The sequence below is a fragment of the Silurus meridionalis genome, chromosome 16 (assembly GCF_014805685.1).
Source record: "Silurus meridionalis isolate SWU-2019-XX chromosome 16, ASM1480568v1, whole genome shotgun sequence".
NCBI lineage: Eukaryota > Metazoa > Chordata > Actinopteri > Siluriformes > Siluridae > Silurus > Silurus meridionalis.
The window spans coordinates 8327789-8354082 of NC_060899.1; the positions used below are offsets into that span (position 1 = coordinate 8327789).

Consider the following 26294-nt stretch of genomic DNA (forward strand, 5'->3'; position numbering starts at 1 on the left):
GATGAACATAAAGAAAAATATAATGTAAGGAGATCATTTGGAAAATTTTGGAGATTTTTTCTATTCTGGCAAGGGTAGTTAGTAAGGTGTATAAAGGAAATTGACATGCATGTCATAGTGATGTATAACTTCACATCATATACAAGTAACCTTGTACATTTACTTATTCATGCAAATATTCAATCTACCAATCATGTGGAAGCACCACAAAACACAAAATCACACAAATACAGGTCAAAATGTCATCATCAAGCATTAGAATGGCCAAAAAAATGTTTTTGAGCATTACATAGTTGCTGATGTCAGATGAGCTGGTTTGAGTTTCCAAATGACTAATCTATTGGGATTTTTACACACAACAGTCTTAATGCCTTATTGATTGTAGAGGTCAGGGGAGAATAGCCAGACTGGCTTGAACAGACACGTAGGCTACAGTAATGCAAATAACCACACTGTCCTGTTGTCAGCTGATCTTACCAGCCACACTGAGCTCCCTGACCTGCAGACAATCTAGAGAGAGAACGACGAGGCGCTTCTTCAAAGGCCATTCACACCCTCACCCAGGACAACAGCTAGGACCAGTCATGCAAACTTAAGCCATGACACAACCTTCACCAACCTTGACCCATGAAGTCATATGTTTTGGACCATGAACAAATCCTTTCTTCCTCCACATTTTAGCTTATCATTTACTTCATCTCTTTAATTCCAGTCTGTCCTGCAGATTCTTACTGCTGGTTAGTGGTTTAAATGTTATTCTATAGTCTCTTATTTTTGCTGTTCTTTGAATAATGGATTGTGATACACCAACTTCTGTTCTGTGGAGGCTGGTGGTGATGTCACCGACTGTTGTTTTAGGGCATTTCACCATTTCACCAAACAATTTGTCTGTCACCAACAGCTGTTTTCAACTGGTTGCTAGTACACCAGTGTTTTCTTTATTTTTTGTTAGAACAGTTTAAATAGTTGTACTGGCTATAACCAATGCTTGAGCAACATTTCCCTATTTTCTCCTATAGACATCGCCTTGGTCTATCTGTTGGTTTATCTTTTTTTTTTTTTTTTTTTAAACAACAAATGCAATCATCACATGTGAAACCCAGGACTCAAAATGAGAGTAGTAACAAGAAAACCCCTGTCAGTTACATGTTCAGTGTTCAGATATTTTTGATTCCTTTGAAACATGTGCTCAAACATTCAACATGTACTAAATTGAACACATCTATAAGCAAATATCATTGATTAAAAGATGAAAATCGGATCAATTGACTAATTTACCTTTTCTTGATCTCAATACCGATACCAGTGTAAAGCAAAGACAAAAGAAATGGCCCTTGACATGCATCAAATAAGCAAAAACTCAACCTTTATTCTGGTCAAAGATTTTCTCTGATGTTTGTGCCATATGCCTCCATCTAGAGGCTCTAGCATGCATGCACACACACTGCAGGAATGAAATCAATTCCACTGTTTCAAGTGTCAGCAACACACATTGCTAAGTAACTGGCGTGATGAAACGTATTTGAAGGAATGCTTTATTGAGAAACAGAACAAACACTGACAAGAACATAAATGAATATTCCACCAAATTCCTTAAAAAGAAAACCAAATCCACCTGTTTTGCAATTGAGCTACAATCTCAGATTTAAAGCTATATTGTGCTCATGCGCTCTACAACAGCCAGTCCCATTTACACACATGCAGCTTCAGGTATATATCATTTCTCTCTCTCAAAAAAGAAAAAAAATGCTCAAATTGTTACACCTTTGAAAACATAAAAGGTACAGTTACCTACCCTGTAAATGGCAGATGAATCCCAATACCCCTGCTGTATTTAACTGGCAGCATAGCTGTACATATTTCTGACAAACATATAATAAATCCCTCCAATTCTAGCTCAGTCTAGGATAATAATTTGTAGCAAACTACTGCAATAACTCAACCCATTCACATATAGAAAAAAGGGTTAAAAGAATTAACAATTAAACAAAAAAATAAATGGTCAATAAATGATTTTGAAATGCAAAGTGACTGTGCTACCGAACAAACTACACAAGTATATAGTCTAATATAAACCTTAATGCAAATCACAAAAAAAAAAAAAAAAAAAAAAAAAAAAGGTGTCTCAGTCAGTATGTTAAACATTGGGGTAGTGCAGGCTAAAGCAAGAGCTATATTTATAAATGACTTTTATAACAGGGTAATAAAGTTTAACATTAGTGTAAGTGTGAGTGCAGGTTGGCAAAATAGCTCTTCATTTCAACAGCAGAAGGTCTTTAAATGGCCTCGGTTTGCTGGCACAAAGCACCGGAATAAAAGCAAAAGTAAGGACATATTAACGGACAAAGGCGAAAACGGAAAAAGCCCACTGATACTCCAAATTAACAACGAGAAACAACGAGCAGAAAAGGCAAAAGAGGACAGAATAAAGAAAGAAAAAAGAACCGTAACGTGACTTGCTTCGACCAGCAAAAAAATCGACGAACAGAAATGGAGCGATAGTGTAAGGCGGACAAAGCGTTAGACATTCACCATGTGTACTGTAAAGTGGCGCTTCATGTTGCACTTGGAGTAAAAAAAGTCCTCGAATTAATGAAGAGCAGCGTAGAAAACTGCAGCACGTTCCCTGTTGTGCGAGTTCCCTCTCCAGGTTTCTTCTCCTTTCCCTCCTTTTCTGATGAATGCTGCTTGGCAGTACAGTTTAAATATAATTATTTGTATTCTTTATATTCATATATAGATATATAGGTTATGTAAAAACATTATGCAAAGCAGTGTAAAATACTTTAGAATACAAAATGATCGTAACTTTTTTCTTCTTCTTTTTTTTTCCTTTTTTATTTGTACAATCCTTTTTTGGGATGAGTCCATGTCACGTAAGCGGTGGTGTGAGTGGAGAGGTGAGACGAGCACATGCAAGCTTTAGGTGGAAAGAGGAGTTGGAGGTGGGAGGGAGAGAGAGAGCGAGTGAGAGAAGTGATGGCGGTTGTAGAGGGTCAGGCTTCACAAACAGATGAGATTAGGGTTCGTTCGGGAGTGTAGAGGCTCAGAATGGTGCGTTCTCCTGCGCAGGGTTGGACTCGGTCGGAGACTGGAGGCCGTCGCCGTTGGGTCTCCCTCCAACCACCTTCGTCTGGACACAAACGGGAACACACACAGATTGGAATTAGCAAACGCACCAACTAATCTTTTAATGATCTTAATGAAGTGGGGAGTAAAACCTCCGAGCTAAAACAGATTCCAATCAGGGGGAAAAAAAACAGTCTGAAGTTTTGCAATTTTTTGGTGATTGCTGTATAATATAAGGTGGAAAAAGGTTTCGTTTAATCATGAGGAAAAATTCACTGATTTCAAATGGACAGGATTCCTGTTAGCTGCTGGAAACTAAAAAGCAACAGCTCAATGATCCTCGCTCATCATTTGCTCATATATTAGTGAAAAATGCAATAACGCACATTGCAGTGGAGACATTTAAGGAATTAAGGAATACATCAAAGATTCTGGAGGGACGCAGTTGTGTGGATTTACCGCAGAGACTTGGTTTGGCTGGCCAGAGAAAGACGTGTTGACAAACACAATGGTGCTGATGGAAGTATAACTGTAGCAGTGTGGCAGCAATCTGTCAAATGTTTCTTATTTATTTGCACCTCAATCATATTTGAGCATGAACTGAACCCAAATAACATAAGCTATTCCAATAACGTCTTTTAAAAACATTTATTAAACAAATTAACTGGAAACAAAAAAGTTGAATCTTCTTAAAAGAAGTTACACGAATAGCGGATGTTATTCAAGTTCAATGGAGGGGCAAATAAATAAGAAAATCCGACTGCTACCACATTATTAGTCATAAAACTGTATCGTCCACTCTTAAAACATTGTCATTAAGGGAAGCGATGTCAATATATTAACCATTAACAGAGCTCAATTTAAAAGTCCTCAGAAACAGCTAAATATTAGATTACACATCTATATAAATGCATTAATTATATATAAAGGAAATACAATGTATGGCTCTGACAAGCAGGATGTGAAGTGCATTGGTGAGGAAATGAGTGTCCTGGACAGTCCAAAAAGACTAAAAAAAGACTACATCTGCTATAGGTAGAGATGACGTTGCATACAGAGTGAAAACATTTCCCAATTATCTATTAGCACAAAATGAATTAGACAAACTGAAGAAGATAATCTTAATTGGTAAATGGAACAGCACAAGGAAAATAGTTCTTAAAAATATGATCCGATCTCAATACTTTTTGTATGACTCGGAGTGGGCAGAATTCTAGCTTAACATAAAATAACTAATTCAACTTTCTCTTATCCTTCCAGTCACTTTTTTTCCCATGCAAGACGTTTTTGCATCAGATGGTTCTTTGTCTCCACTTTGTACATTAAATGTGTGTAATGCACACCTAGTCTTGGATTATGCCGTACATGTATAAGTAATTCAGGGTGTATTTTTTCCATAAATAAGGCCCAGCCTTACCTTAAGATTTCCAACTTTGTCCTCGAATGATTTGAAAGTTGGGGAGTTCCTGTCACAAATGCGGAAAAGCCAGACGTTATTGCTCAATCGCTCAGATTTTGCTACACACTGTATTCTCATCCACATGCACACAAAAATTTTTTACAATATCTACAGACATTTCCTCGTATCACAATGTATTTACCATTCCAAGTTGAACACTTTGTTTAAAACACTAATAGTCTGTAATATCATCTGTATTTCATCATCACAAAATCCAAATAGCAAATGGTAAAGAAGGGTTTAAATACTGGAATCGACCTGAAATACTTTACCTCATAGCCGGCATGCTTATCGAGTGGCGAATGGAGTAGTTGCTACTTTGAAAGCATTAAAAGGAGAGAAGAGGTGCCAGTGTTAACAAGCAAGCAGGGTCATTCAGTGTCAAAGAAGCATAGCAAAACCCACCATCCAGCAACAATAAACCATAAATCCGTTATTAAATCTCACAACCAGAAGTGATTATTTCGACAAATCTGTCTGGCACCAAAATGTTGAGTGCAGATCGACTCAGATTATATCCATCATGCAGAAGCAGGCAGCTGGAGATATGACCTGCAGCCCATATTAACCTCGGACTATAGCAGTATAGTGTGCCTGAGCTTAAAAATGACGAATCGCTAAAGTTTATACATTATATACATATATACATTTGTACAACCGCAAGACTTGAATTCTTACTGTTCAGAAGGTGTTTAAATTGAAACATCTGTTTTAATCGATTACTGATTCGATATTAACAGCTCTTCCACAGGGACTTAATTGTATAATAATTGAGATGCTGAAATGCTCTGTACAAGTCTTTTTAATTATTATTATTATTATTATTATTATTATTATTATTATTATTATTATAATACCTTCTTGTCTTCATTAAAAATCCATTTATAGTTCAAAGGCATTATATATATATATATATATATATATATATATATATATATATATATATATATATATATATATATATATATATATGTTGCTCTTTAATACACATTTTGGGGCAATTTGCTCAGAATTAAAGCACTTCAGTTTATGCAGTTAAAGGGAAATCACTGGTTTTAGGCTGTACACAATGACCCCTTATAACTGCACATCCTGTCGTATTTTATTCCTGACATCACATTCACTTTACTGCTTTACACCAGGTGTAATTCTTACTTTTAAGCATTAACACTATCTATAATCTCTTCTCGCTGAATCAAAACTAATCAAGCTTACCCAAAGGAGCTAGAGAAAGGCAGCGCTCTGTGGGCCAATCAGGTGCAGCGATTGAAAGGAAAGGGGGGAAATCACAACCAATCAGGGATTTTCATTGGGCATCAGGCAATAAAAAGGCAAGCAGATAAACAAATGAACAAAAAATCAGCAGGTATATAAAAAAAAAAAAAACGATTGAGCAAATTCCATCCAGCATCTTAACACATTGTTAATGTAAGGAGTTTTATCCTGACAGTGAGAAATGAGTACAGGTGTTGAAACATACTAAATACAATGAATAATGGAATATGCAATACAATCACAGCCATTATGAAAATGCAGCTTTTATTTACTTTCTTTCTTTCTTCAGTATGTGCTTTATACTGGTCAGGGTCCTGGTTGATCCAGAGACTATTCCAACATTAGGCATGAGGTGAAAACACACCTGGAATGGATCCACTGGAATGGATTTGCTCATTGACGCTACCCGTTGTGCCGTATCATTCTGGAATAATTATATAACGTTTTAAAAAAATGATGATTTGCAATCTCGCGCCACCATTTGTTTTGATTACTTTGCTTCTGTTTAAATTTTCCTGGCTTTGAAATAAGCCACGTCACCAGCCTGATGTTCACAAGCTCTATTCCTTTAAAGGCAACTGCCAAGACATATCTTATGATTAGAAGGGGAGGGGTCTTGTTCATATTTTCATTACGACCTTTTCATCTTTCAACTCCCTGACAAGACTCTGACTGGGACTCGCTGTTTCATGTAATGAGACACAAACCAGAATCAGGTTTTACACTGAGCCCTGGCCAAGGTCTCTCTTCATCATATTGGCATGTATTTGGATTATGGGTATAGGGAAAGAAAAAAAAAAAATGTGTGACAAGGTAAAAGTACACATTCTAAAGGCTTAGTTACATATTTAATCAAGGGGCATGGGTCATGGATATTAGTCGAAGGTTTATGTTCGGCAAATACAATTTAAACCCAAACTTTTATTTTATTGGTTGCTGAAGTCGGTCCTTACAAAGTGGTGTTTTGGTGGCTAAATTTAAATAAATCCCACTGCTGAGGAGATATACGGGATAAAACAGAACAAAGCACGGAAGTTCCAAAGCCACAGAAACCTTGGCACTGTGAAGGGAGGAGGGCAGAGTGAAAGAGGAAGCACTAATGGAACACAAGAGCAGGCAGCAGCATTTAAGACAAACAAGATGAGTAAGCGAACAAATGGACAATGTTTGCACAGTGGGGCTGAAATAGGAGACAGAACAGAATAGAAGAATATTAATGCGGGGCAGGAGGAGCAGTGCTAGGTCATCACCATGACGGAGACGGAGACAAATAATGGGAGCATGTTCATGTATTTTGCACTAATGGGTTACCTCATGTCCCCTAGTTTTCTACTGATAGCAGAGCCCACAGTGGAGAAGGCTGCTGAGGTCTTCTGTCCTGCCTGAGACAGTGTTTCCTGAGTCTTCTTGTACCTGCAAGAGGACAAAAAGAGGATAAGTAAAGAAAAGCAAAAGACAAAGAAGAATGACTGCTTTACATATTGCTCAACGGAAAAGCGCATTAAGTGTACTGGGGAAGGTACGAAAATCGCCGACACCTGCAGTAGCAGACATAAACCAGTACATTTAATCCAAATTGGGGAAGAAAAAAAACTTGACAAACTGATGCGGTGTTTATTACAACCCCAAGCCGTTTATACATGAGGCAATTCTAAAAAAGGCCAAAAACCCAGCAAGCAGTATGACACAGCATTTCTAACTCTCTCCACTTTTTCCTGAGAGGATGACAAAGAAAACACTACTGCAAGGAGACAAAAGCACAAAAAAACCTAACAAACAAACAAAATAAAAGCAGAAAGAATTCAAACAAACCAAATAAGAAAAACTCACACTTCAGTGTTGGCAATGTCATCCAGAGTGGCAGAGGCTGAAAGATATCTACAAATAGACAGGGTGAATGTGTTCATATTTCCACTAGCATAGACACTGTATGTGGGCTTTCAGAACATGCATGGTTAAACTAGCATTGTTTCTAACACTTGGAACTGAACAATCACTAATAAACATGGTTTCAAAGACAAGAATTCAAACATACATGCGCAAGATATGACAAGGGACCATATGTACTGCACTCTCGTCAAAAAAACAGACGGACAATAAAGGTGCTGCATAGAAGTAGCAGACGTCAGGGCTGTTATTTAAGTAGTGCAGCTTCGAGAAAATTAATGTTAACGTGCAAAATCTGCATAAACTGTGTACTAAAGTTCTATGGCTTGTTAAAGTTCTACTTGAAGATACACACGCACTGTATATATACACACAGGGCTGCAACAACTAATTGCTAAAATCGGTAATAATGGATAATGAAATTTGTTGGGCTGCTCAAGTTACGGGTTAGCGCGATGGCAAGGTAACACAGCCGCTTGCGAAATGCCGAGAGTACAGGGTCGACTGGCTGCAGGAAAAAGTTGCACGTCCCAAGTCACGGATGAAGGCGAAACATCAGCATGGTAAGCAAAAACCGTATAATCCTAATCATGTGAAAATGATACAGTTTAATGAAGTGCTATTGTGTACACTTCGTTTGTAACTTCGGGACAGTCGCACTCGATCTGTTCTGTCGTGACTCACGAGCATCAGGTAGCGCAATCAGCTCACTGGCGACATAGCGATGAGTTCGATTTAAACGGTGCGAACAAACGCAAAATCTAAAAGCAGCAAATACCAGCAGCAGTAAACGATTAAATATACAGCGAATGCTTATGCATTTGTACACTAATGCATATTTGTTCTCTTTTTTTAATCAAGTCTGTTAGCTTGCTGCATTCCTCCGTTCCATTCTCTTTTTATAGCATTTACTACAACATTAATTATATATTCTAGATGCTAATATCTTCAAAGCTAAACAAAATGTGTGTATTGTTTTACACAGAAATTGTCAAAACAATTTTGTATTACATTTTATATTAATTATTGAAGCATGGTTGTCCACTTGCCATCTGCAATTATCATTAAAAACAATACGAATGTTCATTTAGACAAATTGCTTTATCTTTCACACCCATGCACCCAACAAGCAGCCACGATAAGCTTTATTAAATGTATAAATAAAAAAAAATGAGAGTTAAATTCAATATGTGACTTTTGCATTTTTAAGTACACTTTTATACATAAATACCCTGAATTATATATAATTTTATATATATATATATATATATATATATATATATATATATATATATATATATATATATATATATATAAAAATGTGTGTGTGCATGTGTGTGTTATATAGTATAATGAGCAAAACATCAAATTACATTTTGTAAAACTATTTAATAATTAAAAAAGAAAAATTCATAATAAACAATCGTCAGATCAATCGATTATCAAAATAGTCGTTAGTTGCAGCCCTTTATACACAGTATATATAAAGAGGAATTCATGGAGTCAGCAAAGCAAAAAAAAAAAAGGGATTAAAAGCAGCATAAGTCTACTAGCACAGGCAGTTTTTCTATTAATACTAAGCCTAGTTTTGTAAAAGGCTAACAGATGGCAGAGCGAAACTGAACGCACAGTCACAGGGAGCACCGACCTTCATAAATCAGTGTGCTAAAAGGCCTCATCTTGTGTACATCAGGAGTTCTACAACTGGTGCTATTCTAACCATGTATTTTACCATGTCAGTAATTTCATCATGTACAGCGACCACAATGCACCCCGTCACCGAGCTCTCCTCACACATGAGTTTCTCACCGGGAAACAACATGATCTCACTTCCGCACCCACCCTACTCGCCAAATTTGGCTCCTGCGGACTTCGCCCTCTTCCAAAAGATAAAGATCCAGCTCAAAGGTCACCTGTTTGGCCCCATTGCAGATATCCAATGCGAATTGCAGAAGGTGCTTGACACACTTCGAAAAGAAGACTTCCAGGACATAATTCCAGAAGTGGCAGGAATGCTGGGAGAGCTGCACTGCTGTGCAATGAGACTATTCTGAAGGTAATGGTGTGGTAACAGATAAATCAAGTACTTTCTTAAAAACAGAGCTAGTCTCGAAACTTTTAGATGTGAACAAGATTAGATAATAAAGAAGATTTTATACCTGTTCATACCTCTGTTGACTCTATACCCGTTTCTAAAATTCATACACTTCTGGAGCACTCATGTGCATACTTTCATGTAAACAGCTATAACAGAATTTTGGCAGTTTGGTTTTCTGAAGCACTAATGACAAAACCTCATGACATAGAGAAATGACACCATCAGCTATGACACCAGAGAAGGAAGTTTGCTAATCTGTGAACGGTTGAATTAATCTTCAAACTGTTTGAAAACGGTAATTCTAAGATGCCCCTTAAAAAAAAAAAGTTGCTAATCTGCCTTGCTAATGATTTGGATTTGGACTTTGGTTAATGTCAACAGTCTTCTACACTGACACAGGACTACAGTTTACATCTGATCACCATCACTGCACACCTCAACATTGTTTATCTTTAATAAATGGACATTTGGTGCAACCCAGATGAGGATGGGTTCCCTCTTGAGTCTGGTTCCTCTCAAGGTTTCTTCCTAATGCCATCTCGGGGAGTTTTTCCTTGCCAAAGTCGCCACCGGCTCCCTCATCAGGGACAAACTTACACTTATAAAGAACATATTCACTTTTTATCACCGCATTATCTGTGTAAAGCTGCTTTGAGACAATGTTCATTGTTAAATAGATTGAATTGAACGATATGAAGGCACAATTTACATGTTTGGTCATCATGTACAGTAGGTACATTCTATCACCATAAACACCTCCTACCAGCTGTCAAACATTGTTGAAAGAGGCTGATTATTTGAGCTCATTCTGCTCATCACATGACCGGGCAAACGTGCAGTCATTGAGACACCTACAAGTTTCAATATATCGGAATATTCTTCTGACAAATGTTAAAACTGGTGATTATTCAAACACACCAGCAAATCATACAAACAGACGGCCATACATCCGAATGTCCAAAGAATATGAATACACATATATATATATATATATATATATATATACACAACTGCCACCGGAAAAAAGGTGACAGTCTGCTAGGAGAAGGCAGATACCTACAGAGAATAATGCAAAAGCGTTCAGGGAAATACACACCCACGACCTGCACAATGACCACAGAATTCAATTAAACTCTCCTTAAGCTAAATGTGAACCCAGCGACACACCGGAGTTTTCCCTGAAAATAAAAATCATGACCGGAACCATTTATTTAACCATAGCAATAAATATATAGAAAATATTTAAAAGTGAAACAGTCATGACCCTTTTTGTTAGAAGAGTAGATAATAACACCTTACATAAATACTTTATCCCATATTATAACACCAACACACTTCTATTTATGAAATAGAAGTGAAATCATCATCCCACATTCTGCACTTATCTGTTCAACACAACAGCAAGTCGGTTCATGTTTTATTAGTCCACCAGAAATAACCTGCAATTTACCTGAAAAACAAGCAAAAACGGACTAATGCTGACATGTCCATGAGGCAACATTTATTTATCAGTTACAGATACACACCATCTCTATCGCTCGGTTAGATTCACACACATCACCTTCAAAATGTCAAGAGTATTTAATGAACTGCTAATATTTTGGGAATTTACTACATAGTCTAGTGTTTTTTTTCCTCAGCGTTTGACGTAATTGCTAAATATCCGGTGTGCAGGCGGAAACTTGCTCATGACAGTTCGGTTTGAGCTAACAGAAGAGTTAGGGTCACTTAAATAATCATCCTATATAGCTGTGGTGAACAGAAAAGCATCTCGGAATGCACAACACATGGTGTTGGAGGTGGATGAGCTACAACAGCAGATGCTAGAATTAGGTTGTCTGGGGCTAACATTGTGACAAAAATGTAAGATAGTACGATTGGCTGGACATTTTTGTATGAATAAGCACATGTACCAGTATTCAATAGTCCATGAATATCTTTATGATTAATATCTTATTATAAGTTATGTACATAAATCTTGATTTTATACTGCAAAGGTTACACAACGACATATACAGTGTTAATGTGTGCTAATCTTGTAAGACAATATGTTTTGCCCAAGAAAAAAAAACACTGCAACTGTTCCAAAACATTTCAAACTGATGACTGAGTCAAAAACACTGAAGCCCTTTCCTACTCTACCCTAAAAAGACATCTAACTTATAATAAAGGAATTAAACAGAGGAGTAAACATAATTGAGCCAGACAGCGAGGCAGTGTTTCCGACACCCACTGTTAAAGAAGCCAGAAAACAAAAACATAAGACACAAAGCTTTTGTCTTACACAAATGTGGAGGATTTCACAACAAACTGTCCCAATCGCTGAGCGCGAAGATAAACCCATGCGGGTCAATGACGGTTGAGAGAAGAATAGAGTGCAGGGTGGAAACTACAGATATAAATGAACCGATCCAGCATTTCAGAACGATAAAAACGAATCAATTCTGATGGCTGCTTTGCCCTGATGTCCACTGAAGTTAGAAAATGTAACACACTCAGAAGTAAAACACTCATTACAGACCTTCTAGAATTGGAACAAGATTAGTGATTTTTATAGGTAAAAAAAAAAACACACCCTTAAAAATAAAAAAAAAAGACTCATTACATGGACATGTCGTCAAGCATGCTGCACAATGCGAGCCAGTATTACACATCGGTGAAGGGAACTTGAACACACACACAGCAAACGTGCCAAAACTGTCGGTGACTCACAGCTCACATCCTGCAATCTTCTCGTTCCACTGGCACAGTTTTTCAGTTGTTCTCACATAGCTATAAACACACATGAGGTTATGAACTGTCTCACATGGGCTATTTCTTTAAATTGGTAGTTGTCTGGTGGACAAGTAGCTTTAACAACCAGAAGACGCAAGAACAAAAGTAAACAAACAAACTAAACCGCATCTGATTCCATCAGTACTATTTAAACCTTCAGAATCAGTGTGCAATGACTTTTAGTCTAGAGGGGGAAAACTGAATACATGCAACTTTTTAAAAGTTCGCTAGAAAACAAAAAATGAACAAATGCACTTCCATTACTTTACCTAAAGAATAACACAAATTGGAAGCCTCAAAAAGTAGCCCAAAGTGATTTTATTCCTCTAATCACACAACAATTTAGGATAAGGCACAATATTCATGAATGACAGATCAGGTTTTAGCCATTTATAGTTACATTTACTGTTAATCAAATTTTTTCCTGTTATTACTTATGTCTCTATGTTACAAAACACCCTGCAATCCTCCTATAATGTAAATGTCTCCTAACAAAAAGCTTCACTACAAAATGCTTCATATCAGCAATTAAAAGTAAATCCCAAGACCACTAATGCCCCAGTGCTGGGCCCTGAGCAAAGCCCTTACTTATTAACTACTAAGTCGTAACAATCGATAATGGTGTCTGCCAAATGCCATAAATAGAAGTCTGAACCAATTTATAATTAGGTTTATGTTATGTGTATATTAATGTTGCATTCAAGTTAACAGCTTAAATTATGCATCTATAAATAACAGTTATTTACGTTACAGCCGGATTTAATTAATGCGCATATTCTGATTATTGAAATGAAGAGTGCTGTGGTATCGTTAGCAATCATTCATTTGGTCAGGCAATTATTAACGAACTAAAGTTTTAATTTTTCCGGGCATTTATAGGACAATGACTAATAACAGATACTAGAAGGCCTGGTACATTTCAAAAGATCTAAAGTTGACCCTATACGTGTGTCTTCTATCCGTCGAGCACTACTACGCATCACTACTTTCATGACCAACATTAGGATATGGTATCAAAACATGATTATGAAAATACTCGATGTATTTAAGGCATGGCAGCATAGACAAAGCTTGAGATTTTATATAATATCTAGTGATCGTGTACAAAGCAGCTAAAAGTACACAGTGTTTAGTTCGAATGATTTCATTTGACTTCGCTTTGACATGAAATAAAAACATGAGAGTACACGTTCATCAGTTAACATCTCGGAAAATCCTGATCTACACCACACATGCTGACAACGGATGCCAAATGTAACCTTGGTACCAAGTGATTCAGTCAGGAAATGAAAGTTCAATCACAGCAATAGTGCAATTATGGCTGACTCACTTCTGACTCATTCCAGACTCGCACAGTGCTGCTGCCTTTTTAGCTGATCAGACTAAAGCACTCAAAGCTTTCATCTATAATGACAGGAGACTGGAACTTTATGTGCCAAGAGAAAGGTAATTTCTGACATCACAGAGAGCGAGAAAAGAATGCAAGATTAGAGCGAGGGAAGTGCTGGAAGCTGTATTACCTTATCGAAGTTTATGGAACAGGAGGCGGCGTGTTACAAACGTCACTTATTAAAGATCTGTATACATATTTGGTAAAAGCGGCAAAAGAGCGATCGAACGAAAAGCATCTTCTACTCACGCGTTTGAGGTCTGCACGTCCTGCCAGCCTTTGCTGATGTTTTGTTTGAGTTCATTTAAAGGGCTGAGGCCAAGCTTGCGCTTCAGTTCGGACGCGTGGCGCTCTTTGGCCATTAGTACTTGCCGAAGAGTCTGAATCTCCTCCTCCACCTGATATAGTAAAAAAATAAAAAAAAAACCTTCATGCAAAGAAAAAACACAACAAACCCCACCTGAAGACTAGTGGATGAGTTCTGGCTGTAGTGGTGTTGTATACCTTGGTGAGTTCAATCTTTAGTTCTGCTGCCTCCTCCTCTGTGAGTCCTGGAGGAAGTGTTACTGGACTCTCAGCAGATGCACCAATCTCCGCTGGCATATCTGATAGAGAGCCTGAGCCAAGGCCTTTATTTGGAGAGTTCAGATTGATATCTGTGTTTGTAAATAGGTGACAGGAAACACACATGCACTTGTTCACAAATTAATTAGGAAGATAAATACAGCAGATTATTCAGTTTTGCAGCGTTTGTTAATGTGTTGTTGAATCTACTCAGATGGCCGACAAGATTATTCAGGATTGTCACACCGACACAGGGTCTCTGAATGGAGCATATTCCAGAAGAATAAACAAGGTGGCAGACTCACTGGACAGGGTGGCAACCCATCGCTGTACACAATCACACTCACATACCCATTTACACACCGGACCGGCAGAGGAAACCGGAGTAGGCTGGCGAAAACTTCTGAAGAACAGGGAGAACATACAGTCTGCACACACATGAAGGAAGTGCGATTCGAACCCTCAACCCAGGAGGTGCATGTCAAATGTGCTGAACGTGCACTTGTGCCTTCACAGATGCGGCATTCATGTATGCAGATTTTGTCAGAACTGCATACTCTTCATTTATTGCCACAAAAAAAGTGTGTCTTTCACAGGGGCATGACATAAGTGGCGTTTACTCACTACACCATTGCATTTTGCCATTTGCCTCATGAAGTTTACCCACAATCTTCTGGAGCACAATGGCACCATTCAGCCAGGCAAGGGGCGGGAAAGGGGAAGCGGAGATCAGTGTACTAGCAGGACAGCGTTTCTCGGCGGTTCTGTATGTGTGTGTCCTTTCACAAGATACAGCAAGTCCTCACTGGCAGTCTGAAAGCATTCTACAGACTTTTAGATATAGATATTTGTATATATAGATATTCCTGACTTTAAAAAAAATACGTTTACACTTTAACAGCAAAGACTAGGTCTAACTAGGATTCATTATATAAAAGTTTCAGCACATTCATTTTAATTTTCAGCACATTAACATAAAAAAATACTCATTAGCTACAATATGCCTGGCAGCATATGATTGATTACTTGCCACACCCTCACCAAAGGCCACCAGCAAATCATCTAGTTGAAACTATAAACCAAAATGTAACCACTGATCAGTAGAACATGTTATAATAATGTGTGTCTATTATAAAGAGATATTTGTTATTATATATACACTGCATATGGATATAATAAAGTAGGTCTACTACTCTGGTTTGCTTTGGACTCTTGACACTGTCAAATGCATGAAAAACAACTCAAATTAAAAAAGCAGCAATCCATACACCAGATTCTGGTATTATTTATAGTTCATAACTGTTTGGATTTTGTGTATTTATAAAGAGGGCACGTCATGTGAAGGTCATTTTTCCAGCTCACAGTGAGGCTTTTTATATTCTTTGCAGTAACCCGATAGTCTACCCTGCCCTGCCCTGTTCTTTCCTTCATAATCGAACACTGCAGGTTGGAAAAGGCAAAATCATGAAAATCATACACCAAAAACGACACATTAACAATTACAAAAAGAGACAGAAGTGGTTCAGGATTGTGACCCAAATCAGCAATAGAGCACGACTGGTTGTATTGGTTCTGTTTACCTTGACTGGCGGAATCCATGGCGTCGAACCAAAAACAAGGAGCTCGTACACGTTAAAAAGAGTTTCGAAAGTGACAAGTTATAATGTTATTTTGTTTTCCAAACAAAAAAAATATCTGCTCGTAGAACGACTACACCTGCATCGACAACATTCAAACCAGAAATCGGCTACCGAAATACACAACTAGCAACAACCGTGTGCAGCCACCACAGCCAGATCACTACACTCAGGGCCGTTCTCTTCCGTCTGTTCCGGCGCTCACTGATGACGTTTTTTCCCCAAAAACAAACGTAAAAAAAGAAAAAAGAAAAAAAACGTAAACATTTACTGATATAGGTCACACAATAATATTATACATATTATCTATATACACCGACCAGTCGTAACATTAATACCAGTGACAGGTGCAGGAAATAACACTGATAATCTCGTTACAGTGGCATCTGTCAGGGGGTGGGATATATCAGACAGCAAGTGCTGAACAGCCAGTTCTTGAAGTTGATGAGTTGAAAGCAGGAAAAATGGGCAAGCATAAGGATCTGAGTGACTTTGACAAGCACCAAATTGTGGTGGCTAGATGACTGGGTCAGAGCATCTCCCAAACAGCAGGTCTTGTGTTCCCGGTCTGCAGTGGACAGTATCTATCAAAAATGGTCCAAGGAAGGACAACCAGTGAACCGGCGACAGGGTCATGGGCGGTCAAGGCTTATTGATGCGCTTAAGGTAGAAAGGTGTCAGAACATACCGTGCATCGCAGCTTGTTGTGTATGGAGCTATGCAGACGTAGGCCGGTCAGAGTGAGCATGTTGACCCCAGAATAGTGCCAATCGCGTCTACAATGTGCACGTGAGCATTAAAACTGGACCACGGAGCCTGGTGGCCTGGTCTAACGAAACCTTGTTTTCTTTTAAATCGTGTGGACGACCAGCTGAGTGTACATCGATCATCTGGGAAAGAGATAGCACGAGGATGCTCTTTGAGAAGTTCTCAAGGCAGTGTGGTGCTCTGGGCAATGTTCTGCTGGGAAACCTTGGGTCCTGGCATCTATGTGGATGCTACTTTGACACCTACCATCTACCTAAACATTGTTGCAAACCAAGTACTTCCATTCATGGCAGCAGCATTCCCTAATGGCATTTTCAGCAGGATAATGCTGCCTGCCACACTGCAAAAATAGTTCAGGAATGGTTTGAGGATCACGACAAAGAGTTCAAGGTGTTGACTTGGCCTCCAAAGTCAGAATGAGCATCTGTGGGATTTGCTGGACAAACAAGTCTGATCCATGGAGGCACCACCTCGCAATTTACAAGACTTAAAGGATCTGCTGCCAATGTCTTGGTGTCAGATACCACAGCACACCTTCAGAGGTATAATGCAGTCCATGCCTCGAAGAGTCTGGGCTGTTTTGAGAGCACAAGGGGGACCTACACAATATTAGGCAGGTGGTTCTAATGTATCTTTTTGATTATAGTTGTAGCTGTCATTAAATGTTAGTATAACAGCATAATTGTATTTGAATATATATACACGATGCTATATGCAATTATGTTTTTTTGTTGTTGTCTTATAAGGCTGACCCGAATGTTTGAATGTTTTAGTATATGCAGTTAAAGACATTATTGTCTAATGTGTTTTTCAAAAACAAAGTAAACAAGCAGCATTTGTCAGTTCATTTTATTTTTGTCATTCGTACATTTTAACATTTAGTACTGCTTACTGTGTATGTAACCTTTAATTGATACTGACAGCAACCACATTAACATGCTAACAAATAAAAATAACCACTTTTTAGTTTACTAATTAACACTTTCACATTTATGCCATCAGTACCACTACAGTACAACTTCTACCTTCTCAAGTCACATCCAAAGGTGTAGAAATAAATCTAAAATTGAAGCTTTTCCCCTAACAACAAATTGTATACAAGTTCTATATAGTAAACGTCTTTCTCTGGCAGATATAGAATTTATATCCAAGTAGTTTGTAGTAATCATGTGAAAAAAAAATCTATCTGAAAAAATCTATCTATGTGGAAAAAAAAATATGTGTAACCTATTTTTTTTTTACAAAATACAAACAGAGGGATAGGTGGGCCAACCGGACAATATTCAGTTTGCCCTGAGGTAAAGCCTGTGAATTATGGCCAGCTGGACAAAATGCCATGTGAACTGGATGGCTTTTCTCTGAGAAGAGCAGTCACTTCTTCTTGGCAAGTGGATTCAGCCAGGAGAAGGAGAAGCTGATACAAGCAGAATCGCCTGTAACAGCAGGACAGCTGGCTTCCACCTCTGAGTGATCTGCAGCTGCAGTCTGTCAAAGACCAACACAGAGCAGATTCACAGACATATAGCACAACCTTGAGCAAACAGAAGACACTGTCAGTCCACATAATAAGAGTTGTTGGTTATGTCTTCCAAGCAATAAAGCTACACTGCCTTGAAGAATAAACATTTGTGCTGCCTACCCACCTGACTAACTGTTTGTATGTCTGCTTGCTTTTGTCTCTCTACCACATGGGGGCATCAGAGTAGCTTGTATCAATGCTCTGCTCCATCTCTCTGTTGTCCTGGGGTCCCATTGAGCAGGGTTCACCCTGGAAAACGAGAGAGGGAACACACACTGAGTACTTGAGCTGTGTTTAGTCATCTTTTAGTAGACATTTGCCTTTGTTTGGGTTATTAATCTAGAAATCTAGGTATATGCTTCTTTAAGACACACGAAGGAACTGCATCTTTTTCAGACTGCTTGTCATGCTTTAGTGTATAGCCAAAAGCTAAATTTGGCTATACACTAAAGCATGACAAGCAGTCTGGGCTAAATCAGCTTCTCCTCCCTTGGCTAAATCAGCTTCTGCTCTTTTGGGAAGGTTTTGCTGCTACATCGGCCACTATAGTTCTGGTTATGGCTTTTCACTAGGATTTGGAAAATGGCAGTGGAAATGTCTGCCTGTTTAACCACGAGAATATTCAACACCGGCCTTATCAAGCCCTGTCTTCACGAAGCCTGCTTTGTGCACAGGAGCATAATCATCTTGGAGCAGGTTTTTGTCCCTTAGTTCAAGTGAAGGAAAATTGTAATGCTACAGCACACAAAAAACTGTCAAGACAATTGTGTTGTCTTCTTTGGAACAACAGTTTAGGGCAGGCCCATATATAGGTGTGATGGTCAGGTGTCTGTCAAATTTTGGCCTTACATTGTATGTCTCAGGGCAGTTGAACACATTCAGAGGAATGCACTAACTGTCCTCTTTCACATACATGAGCTCAAAGATGCTCATGAATGGCTTATTTTGCCCATTCGATCGATAGGCCAGGGAGAAATACTATCCCTCCCAGTCACAGGGCATGAGAAGAAATGTGGAGAACCGCAGAGTTCCTTACACTACAGTTTTACTAAGCTTGTCATGGTGATTGTATGTATGCTAGGTCCCTAAAGTTTTTTAGGTGGTTGTCTTCCTGTGTGCACTATAAACGATATATATGTATGTGAATACATATTTTCTGTACCCTATCTCTTCCTCATAGGGATATGTTTTAGATTATTAAATATGTATAATATTTGATAGCTAGCAATTTGAATATTTGCCTTTTATGCTTCAATTTCAATTTATGCAACTCATTTATTAATTAACCTTTTATAAGAACAACTCGCAAGGCATACTAGCATTTTCTACCACTATATCCCATATAACAAAGCTTTTTGGTGGGAGACACATAAATTATATTCCTGCATGTTGTTACTCAAAGAAGTGAACTGCCAAATCAACTTCCTTCAAAACATTCTTAATTTATATTAGTGGTTATAGAAATGACCATGCATTTTTAAAATGTGTCGCTTCAGTGATTAGCGATACGTGGTAATTAGCAAGTACCTGAAATCTGTAATTCCTCAACAGTGCTATATGAAAAATAGACATTGAATGTTCCCCCATAATCTCTGGAGGATAACCAGCAAGGCCAGAACGTAAAATGTATGGATGATGGCCTAAGAAGAGATGAAAATGAAAATGGAGAGACACTGATTTTGAACATAACTTTCTGAAGTATAGTTATATTAAAAAATAAAAAACAATGATTGATGGCCATGATGCAGGAATCACTTGAGGAGTGTGGGTGTGTGAGTGTTGGAAGAGGACCAACAAGATCACACATGAAATAATGACGGGGAATTGATGGCTGTATAGTTTTCATAATCTCTGGAAAATGGACTAACCTGTGCCGTTATAGAGGTCATGCTATTCTTGCCTGCTGGCCCACTGAACAAATCACAAGAAATATTCTTCTCAATCTCCTGCATATATGTTTGGGTGCTCTCTAGCAAGCGTCCTCCAAGTTGGGCCTGGTTCTCATTAGACAGAGGCATAAGGCTGCTACTCATCCACATGGACAAAGGTGTCTCTGTCTGCTGGAACTGACCAGAGGGTTCACCCATGACTTTTGGTTTATGGTCAGGAATTCCCAAGGCATCAATAGGAGTGGCTTGGTTTTGGCTAAGCATTGGCCTGTTGTTTGGTCTATACCAAGTTGGGTAGAGCTTAGTCTCTTCATCTGCTTCTGAAGTTAAGCAGTGGATTCCTGAATCATGCCCCTCACCCCCTAACTCTGTCTGGTCCTTTTAGTGAGAATGAGGGTTTAACATTAAGGTAACACTACAACATATAAATCATATCACAATATTTTGTGTTATATCGATATTAACATAGTTTTAAAATTAGATATAAAATGCTTTACCATACCTGTTGAGTGCTGAGTCCACTTTTCTCACATATAACCTTTTCTTTTTGTCTTGTTGAACATCCTACTACTTGTGACTGGTTTTTCTCCTTTGTCTGGGATAAAATATTTTGTATCTCAAAGTGCTCTATCTTCATTCCAAGTTCATTGTCTGGCTCAGAGTTCTCTACTAGATCATGCAGAGGTTCATTTTCAGGCTCAGGCTCAGGCTCAGGTTCAGGCTCTGGAAACACTTCTGGCTCAGGTTCTTCTGGTGCTAGCTCTTCTGGAGGTGCTTCACCTTCTTCTTCAACTGCGTATTAATATTTTGTACATGTAACATTCTGCATTTTTTAAAAGTAGTGCAATTGGATTGTTTGACTAGATATGCATATATATATGTATTTATTTATTGATCACTTATGACTCACGTTGAATGAAATCTAGCTGGTAAAGAGCCCTCTCCTCATCATTAAAATCAACCATATAGTGATCCATATTTTCATATCCAGGCTCTATGGTCTCCACCGGAGCAGATTTAGTTGCCTCACTGACCCTAGAAGGTGATAGAGTCTGTTTTGATTAGTGTAAAATGCAAGATATGATCCGAACTGTAGAAAATTGCAGAAACTTACTGTTCAATAAGGTTTTTTGAGGTCTACAAGAAAACAAAAACATACTAGATTTAATAAGCTAAACAGCAAACATGAACTCTACGAGACATTTTATAGAATCTTTAAAAACCCTAGATATATGCTTGGAATACCTGGAGAAATGCAGCCATCTCCATCTCTTCCATAGCATTCAAAGCAGTCTGCACCAATTTTGAGTTTGTGTCGACATGCTCACTGTAGGTATGCACCAAGCTTTGGGCCCAGCTTGTCTTTTCATCCTGCTCATATGTAATTCGCTGTACCATAATCTTACGTCTTTCTTCCAGGATACCACACATCCGGTCAAACTTCTCACACAGTATCTGCTTTTGCTTTCTGCTATTTTCCTGTTACATATATTGTACATATAGTCTCACCATGCTAAACATTTTTGTATCATTTGTGAGAATAATGAGATTGCATAATGAACTGTATGTAAGAAGTGTGTTGCAAATGCAAAAAAAGATGAAAAGCATTAAAATTTAAAAATTATTTAAGTGCAACCAAACCTCAATACTGCTACAGATCTCCTCCAGATCATTTATGCAAGCTTGGATGCGCTCATTAGAGGCAACCAGTGGTCCAATCCCATCAGTAAGTTCAGTCTGTAACACAAAAACTGAGTAATTATTTCACCTGTGAATTAATTCACTTTCCAAGGTGTTCGAAAGCTGAAAAGATTTATGACAAAATCTGTGAAATATCAGCCAGATCTTTTTGTTTGAATATACCAGGTGGGCAAAAAGTTCATGGACACACCAATACTTTCTTTTTGCCCTACTTGTCATAAAGCACACATTTTCTAGAATGTTTTGGATTGCTTTAGGGTTATGATATTTTTTCAGTGGAACTAAGAACCCCAAAAATATATTCCAGCATGATGCACAAAGCAAGGTCCAAAAAACTGAATGGTTTGCCAAGGTTGGTGTGAAAAATGTGAATGGCACACCCACACACACACACACACACACACGCACACAGCTCTGTTCTAAACCCAACATTTGAAATTAATTGGGTTGTTTAGCTTTTGTGATGATCAGGTGTCCAGCGTCGACCATATTTTGTGTGTGTGTGTGTGTGTGTGTGTGTGTGTGTGTGTACATGTACATAGTATATGTATAAAAAAGATAAGCTATCGGTCTTACCTTTTGCTGCTGATATACATCAGAGACAGGGGCCACCTGACAGGACTTATGTGCTCCAAACACTTTACAAAGTGAACATGTGGGGATCTGACAGGTGATGCAGTAAACATTTAGCTTCTCCCCTTCATGTTCTTCACAGTTTATTTGTGCTAGTGGTTTTGGTGTCGGCCTACAACTAGAGACAGATTGAATAACTATAAAAACCTAGTCAGTGCATCTTGTAATGTAATCATATATATATATATATATATATATATATATATATATATATATATATATATATATATATAAACCTTGCAGATGCTTGCTTGTAGACATCAATGATATTTTCAACTAGAAGGTTTCTCTGGAGCCCAAAAACACCATGACGGTCCAAAACAACTTCATGGCAACAGGTTGGACACCGAAATCGACCCCCAATCCCAACCTGGAACAGAGAAGGCTACAATCTCTTACTCAGTATTATGTTCTGTTATCATTAAGCTTTAATAAACCTTTCACAGACTGTTTCTTCTTTTTAAGATGATTGAAGTCACCAGACTGCATAACAGCTCCATTTGCCTTGGTATGCTTTCCAGTATATGCTGTCATGGCTGCTTATTTGAACTAATTCTGGCTTATACTTCAAGATGTTCTTTTCAAAATCACTTAGGAGACATGCCTCCGACCCAAGAAGGGGGATTCTTATCCCTGACCATCAGCTTGAATTAGGTTTTGTTACTAAGTGAAGTACACAACTTTATAAAATCCCCTCGTGTCCAGTCTCTTTTTTCAAGCCCACAACTAAGATGGAAACAAACAGTGAACTGCTGTAAACAACGGTGGTGTTTACCGCCGTTGTTTGGTACCACTGGTGCCATTATCTACTACAAAAAAAGACATTTAATTTGCAGTTGCTGCATATTTTTTTTCCTCTGAGGTAGAGGATACACAGGAGATGATAATGTGAAGTGAAAGAGTGAGATGGACACAGTGGCCTTAAATAGTTACACTCTTTAAAAGGATTCAGCAGCTGAGACATATGGGTCAAATGGAAATCAGAGGCCCAGCTCTGAGCAGAGGTGCCTAGTGGCAGACGAGTTTGTTTAGATTTTCAAAGTATAATCCAGTGCATATAGATATGTTAAACTACTTATAACACAAAAGGAGACGGCTTAAAGGACAATAATAAGATTCCAAAGGTCACAGCCTTCATCCTGTATATCAGTGTACTTTTTGTGTCTCAAAGGCATTAAATGTGCTAAATTTAGGTATTTATAATGCACACACCTGCCTAGGATTTGCATACTGACATGTTTATCATGCAGTGCTTCGCTTCGTCAACACAGTCTTAAATGTTACTGTATTACACTGTATGCTCCAGTGCACGTACAAATCAGTGCTCTGAATATCCTGTGGTCTTATGATTAGCTGTCAAAGTAAGCAGACAGATACATTTAGCCAAGAGAGGCAGTGTATTAATTACTTATTGAAATAAATAATAAATATACCCTCCTTAGATGCTTACATTTATATTAGCAGATTTAGCTGATATATTCATCAGTTGATACGGGCCCAAAAAGTTAAAGAACTAAGGTTTTTGTTTGGGAACGCAACAGATCAGCAGCCTGAAGCCTTAATCATTAAAGAACCACTTCACTTCTGCCCCTAAAGGTAGGGGTTAGCGAGGGGTAAAAAAAAAAAAAAAAAACTTACCTGGTAAAGCTCATTAGCACATTTGCGGCAAATGTTGTGCTGGCAGGGCAGTATGACCACTGGTTTGGTAAACACCTCCAGGCAGAGGGGGCAGATGAGCTGCTTCTCCAGTGTGACCAGTGAAGCATCCCTGTTGAAGGAGCTCACATCCAGCGGAAGAGACATGACTTGTGTCCCACCAATGAAGCACTAATGAATTCAATAACAGTGTGTATGAGAGAACTGTCTCTTCAAGGATTTTACCATCCTCGGTTCAGCTTTTATATGCCTGTAATTTGTGCTGCATGTCTTCCTTTGCTTTGATTTTTGTCCCTCTGTTGCTCACTCTGGATCCTCCCATGTACTGTTACCAGGAATTAGATTTGCCAAGAGCACCAAGTTTAGTGTGTGTGTGTGTGTGTGTGTGTGTAGAGGTGTCTAATTACAGGCTGGCAACCACTCCTTCTTCACATACCTTTGGCAATGCTGGTCATGTCCATATCAGGTACACAGCATGCTGACAGGTGCAACCGCATATTTAAGTACACCAAAAGAAGCAGGAATACAATATGCAGATGAAATAGATGAACGAGTATGTTTCTACCAGGGATACTACAGATCCTCTAGAGTCTGAACTGTAGAATAAACATAGGTTTTTTTTAACAAAAACAAACTATTTAAATATCAGGCAAATCCATTTTTTTTGTTTGTAGATATTTTCACCTTTGCACCTACAAAATCTAATGTAAATGGGAAAAAAAGCATTTAAAGTTACCCTTGTGAGTTTAATCAAAATCGCAGTTATATTAAATTACAGTGTATTGTAATTATTATGTGAGCTTTTGATTAGGAAATAAGCACACACAAATATCTTTGCATGCTGTAAAAATTTGATTTCCCTCCACTGAAAATAGGGGTCCTGTGCACATGGAGTTCCTGTGTGGAAAAACTCGAGTGGCCTATTCCTGATCTCATGCCCACTGAATGCTTATGGGATAAATTAATCCGTGACTGTGCAATGGGCCTCTTCACCCAACCTTAGGGGCTGATTTTACTAATGCTCTTGTGGCTGAATGGGCAAATCCCTCCAGCCAGACTCAGAAGTCTATTAGAAAGCCTTCCGAGGAGAGTGGAGGTTGTTATAACAACTCAGTCTGTGTTAATGGATACATATGGGTGTGATTAGATTTTTTATTAAAGCCAAATTTGAGGCCCTTATTGATAGCAGATTAGAAATGAAGCCAAACTGATCAAAACACATACAATCATGCTTGGTTATAACAAAAGACTTAAACACAAGCACTTTGTGTAGAATATTGAAGACCTTTCTTTGCTCCCCATATGCCATACATGTTCATCTTCATCCACTTGCATTGCAAGTGGATGAAGATGTGGATGAAGATGAACCCACCTATTGGGTATGTGTCATCTTCCCAACATATACCCAATATGGAAAAAAGGACGAGGACACCTGACCTGACCTGACCTGACAGGGACACTTATCCAATCATATGTCTGGTAAATGCTGGAAATGTGGTTCTTACCTAAAGTGTTACCAGAAGTTGAAGGTATACAATTGTATAGGATTATAGGAAGAATTTTCCCTTCACTTGAACTGGGAAACCCAAACCTGTTCCAGCAAAATGACCCTATGCACAAAGCCAGCTGCATTAAGATATGGTTTACATGGATTAGAGTGGAAGATCTTGAGTGGCCTGCTATAGAGCTCTGACTTCACCCCAAGTGAACACCTTAAGGATAAATTTGAATGCTGACTGCACCCCAGGCCTCCTCACTCTACATCAGTACCTGACTTTACTAACACCTTTGTGGCTGAATGAGCACAAATCCCTACAACCAAATCCCCAAAAACTAGAAGAACATCTTCCCAGAAAAGTGGAGCAAATGGGGACTGAATGTGTAACGGGGTGTTTAAAAAACAAATACGAATCTTATGGGCAGGTGTCCACAAACTTTTATCCATATCGTGAACCTCTACCTTGGGAAGAGCTC

At 38.4% G+C, this 26294-nt stretch overlaps 2 protein-coding genes across 14 annotated transcripts; both read right to left on the minus strand.

Annotated features, from left to right (window-relative positions):
- Positions 1-1519: 1519 nt before the first annotated feature.
- tpd52l2b (tpd52 like 2b) lies at positions 1520-16541 on the minus strand. Of its 10 annotated transcripts, none has more exons than XM_046869871.1 (9): positions 16098-16541; positions 14458-14609; positions 14203-14351; positions 7634-7681; positions 7115-7216; positions 5744-5770; positions 4801-4845; positions 4487-4535; positions 1520-3133 (listed from the first exon to the last, which is right to left on the minus strand). In XM_046869871.1, the coding sequence occupies exons 1-9, from the start codon at positions 16114-16116 to the stop codon at positions 3047-3049; spliced, it is 678 nt and encodes a 225-aa protein (XP_046725827.1). In that variant the 5' UTR covers positions 16117-16541; the 3' UTR covers positions 1520-3046. The 10 variants fall into 10 exon arrangements, with proteins under 10 accessions (XP_046725827.1, XP_046725828.1, XP_046725829.1 ...); XM_046869872.1 differs by having other exon boundaries at positions 4801-4842; positions 16098-16540; XM_046869873.1 differs by lacking the exon at positions 5744-5770 and having other exon boundaries at positions 16098-16534.
- A 1215-nt stretch (positions 16542-17756) lies between these two features.
- trim101 (tripartite motif containing 101) lies at positions 17757-24670 on the minus strand. Of its 4 annotated transcripts, XR_006928175.1 has the most exons (11): positions 24303-24670; positions 22901-23049; positions 22608-22782; positions 21972-22067; positions 21576-21809; positions 21445-21467; positions 21241-21365; positions 20833-21122; positions 19969-20081; positions 18566-18690; positions 17757-18407 (listed from the first exon to the last, which is right to left on the minus strand). XR_006928175.1 is itself a non-coding variant. In XM_046869870.1 (10 exons), exons 1-9 carry the CDS (start codon positions 24465-24467, stop codon positions 19995-19997), a joined length of 1344 nt encoding a protein of 447 aa, XP_046725826.1. In that variant the 5' UTR covers positions 24468-24670; the 3' UTR covers positions 17757-18407; positions 19969-19994. The 4 variants fall into 4 exon arrangements, 3 of the variants coding, with proteins under 3 accessions (XP_046725826.1, XP_046725825.1, XP_046725824.1); XM_046869870.1 differs by lacking the exon at positions 18566-18690; XM_046869869.1 differs by lacking the exons at positions 17757-18407; positions 18566-18690 and having other exon boundaries at positions 19974-20708; positions 22901-23034.
- Positions 24671-26294: the final 1624 nt, after the last annotated feature.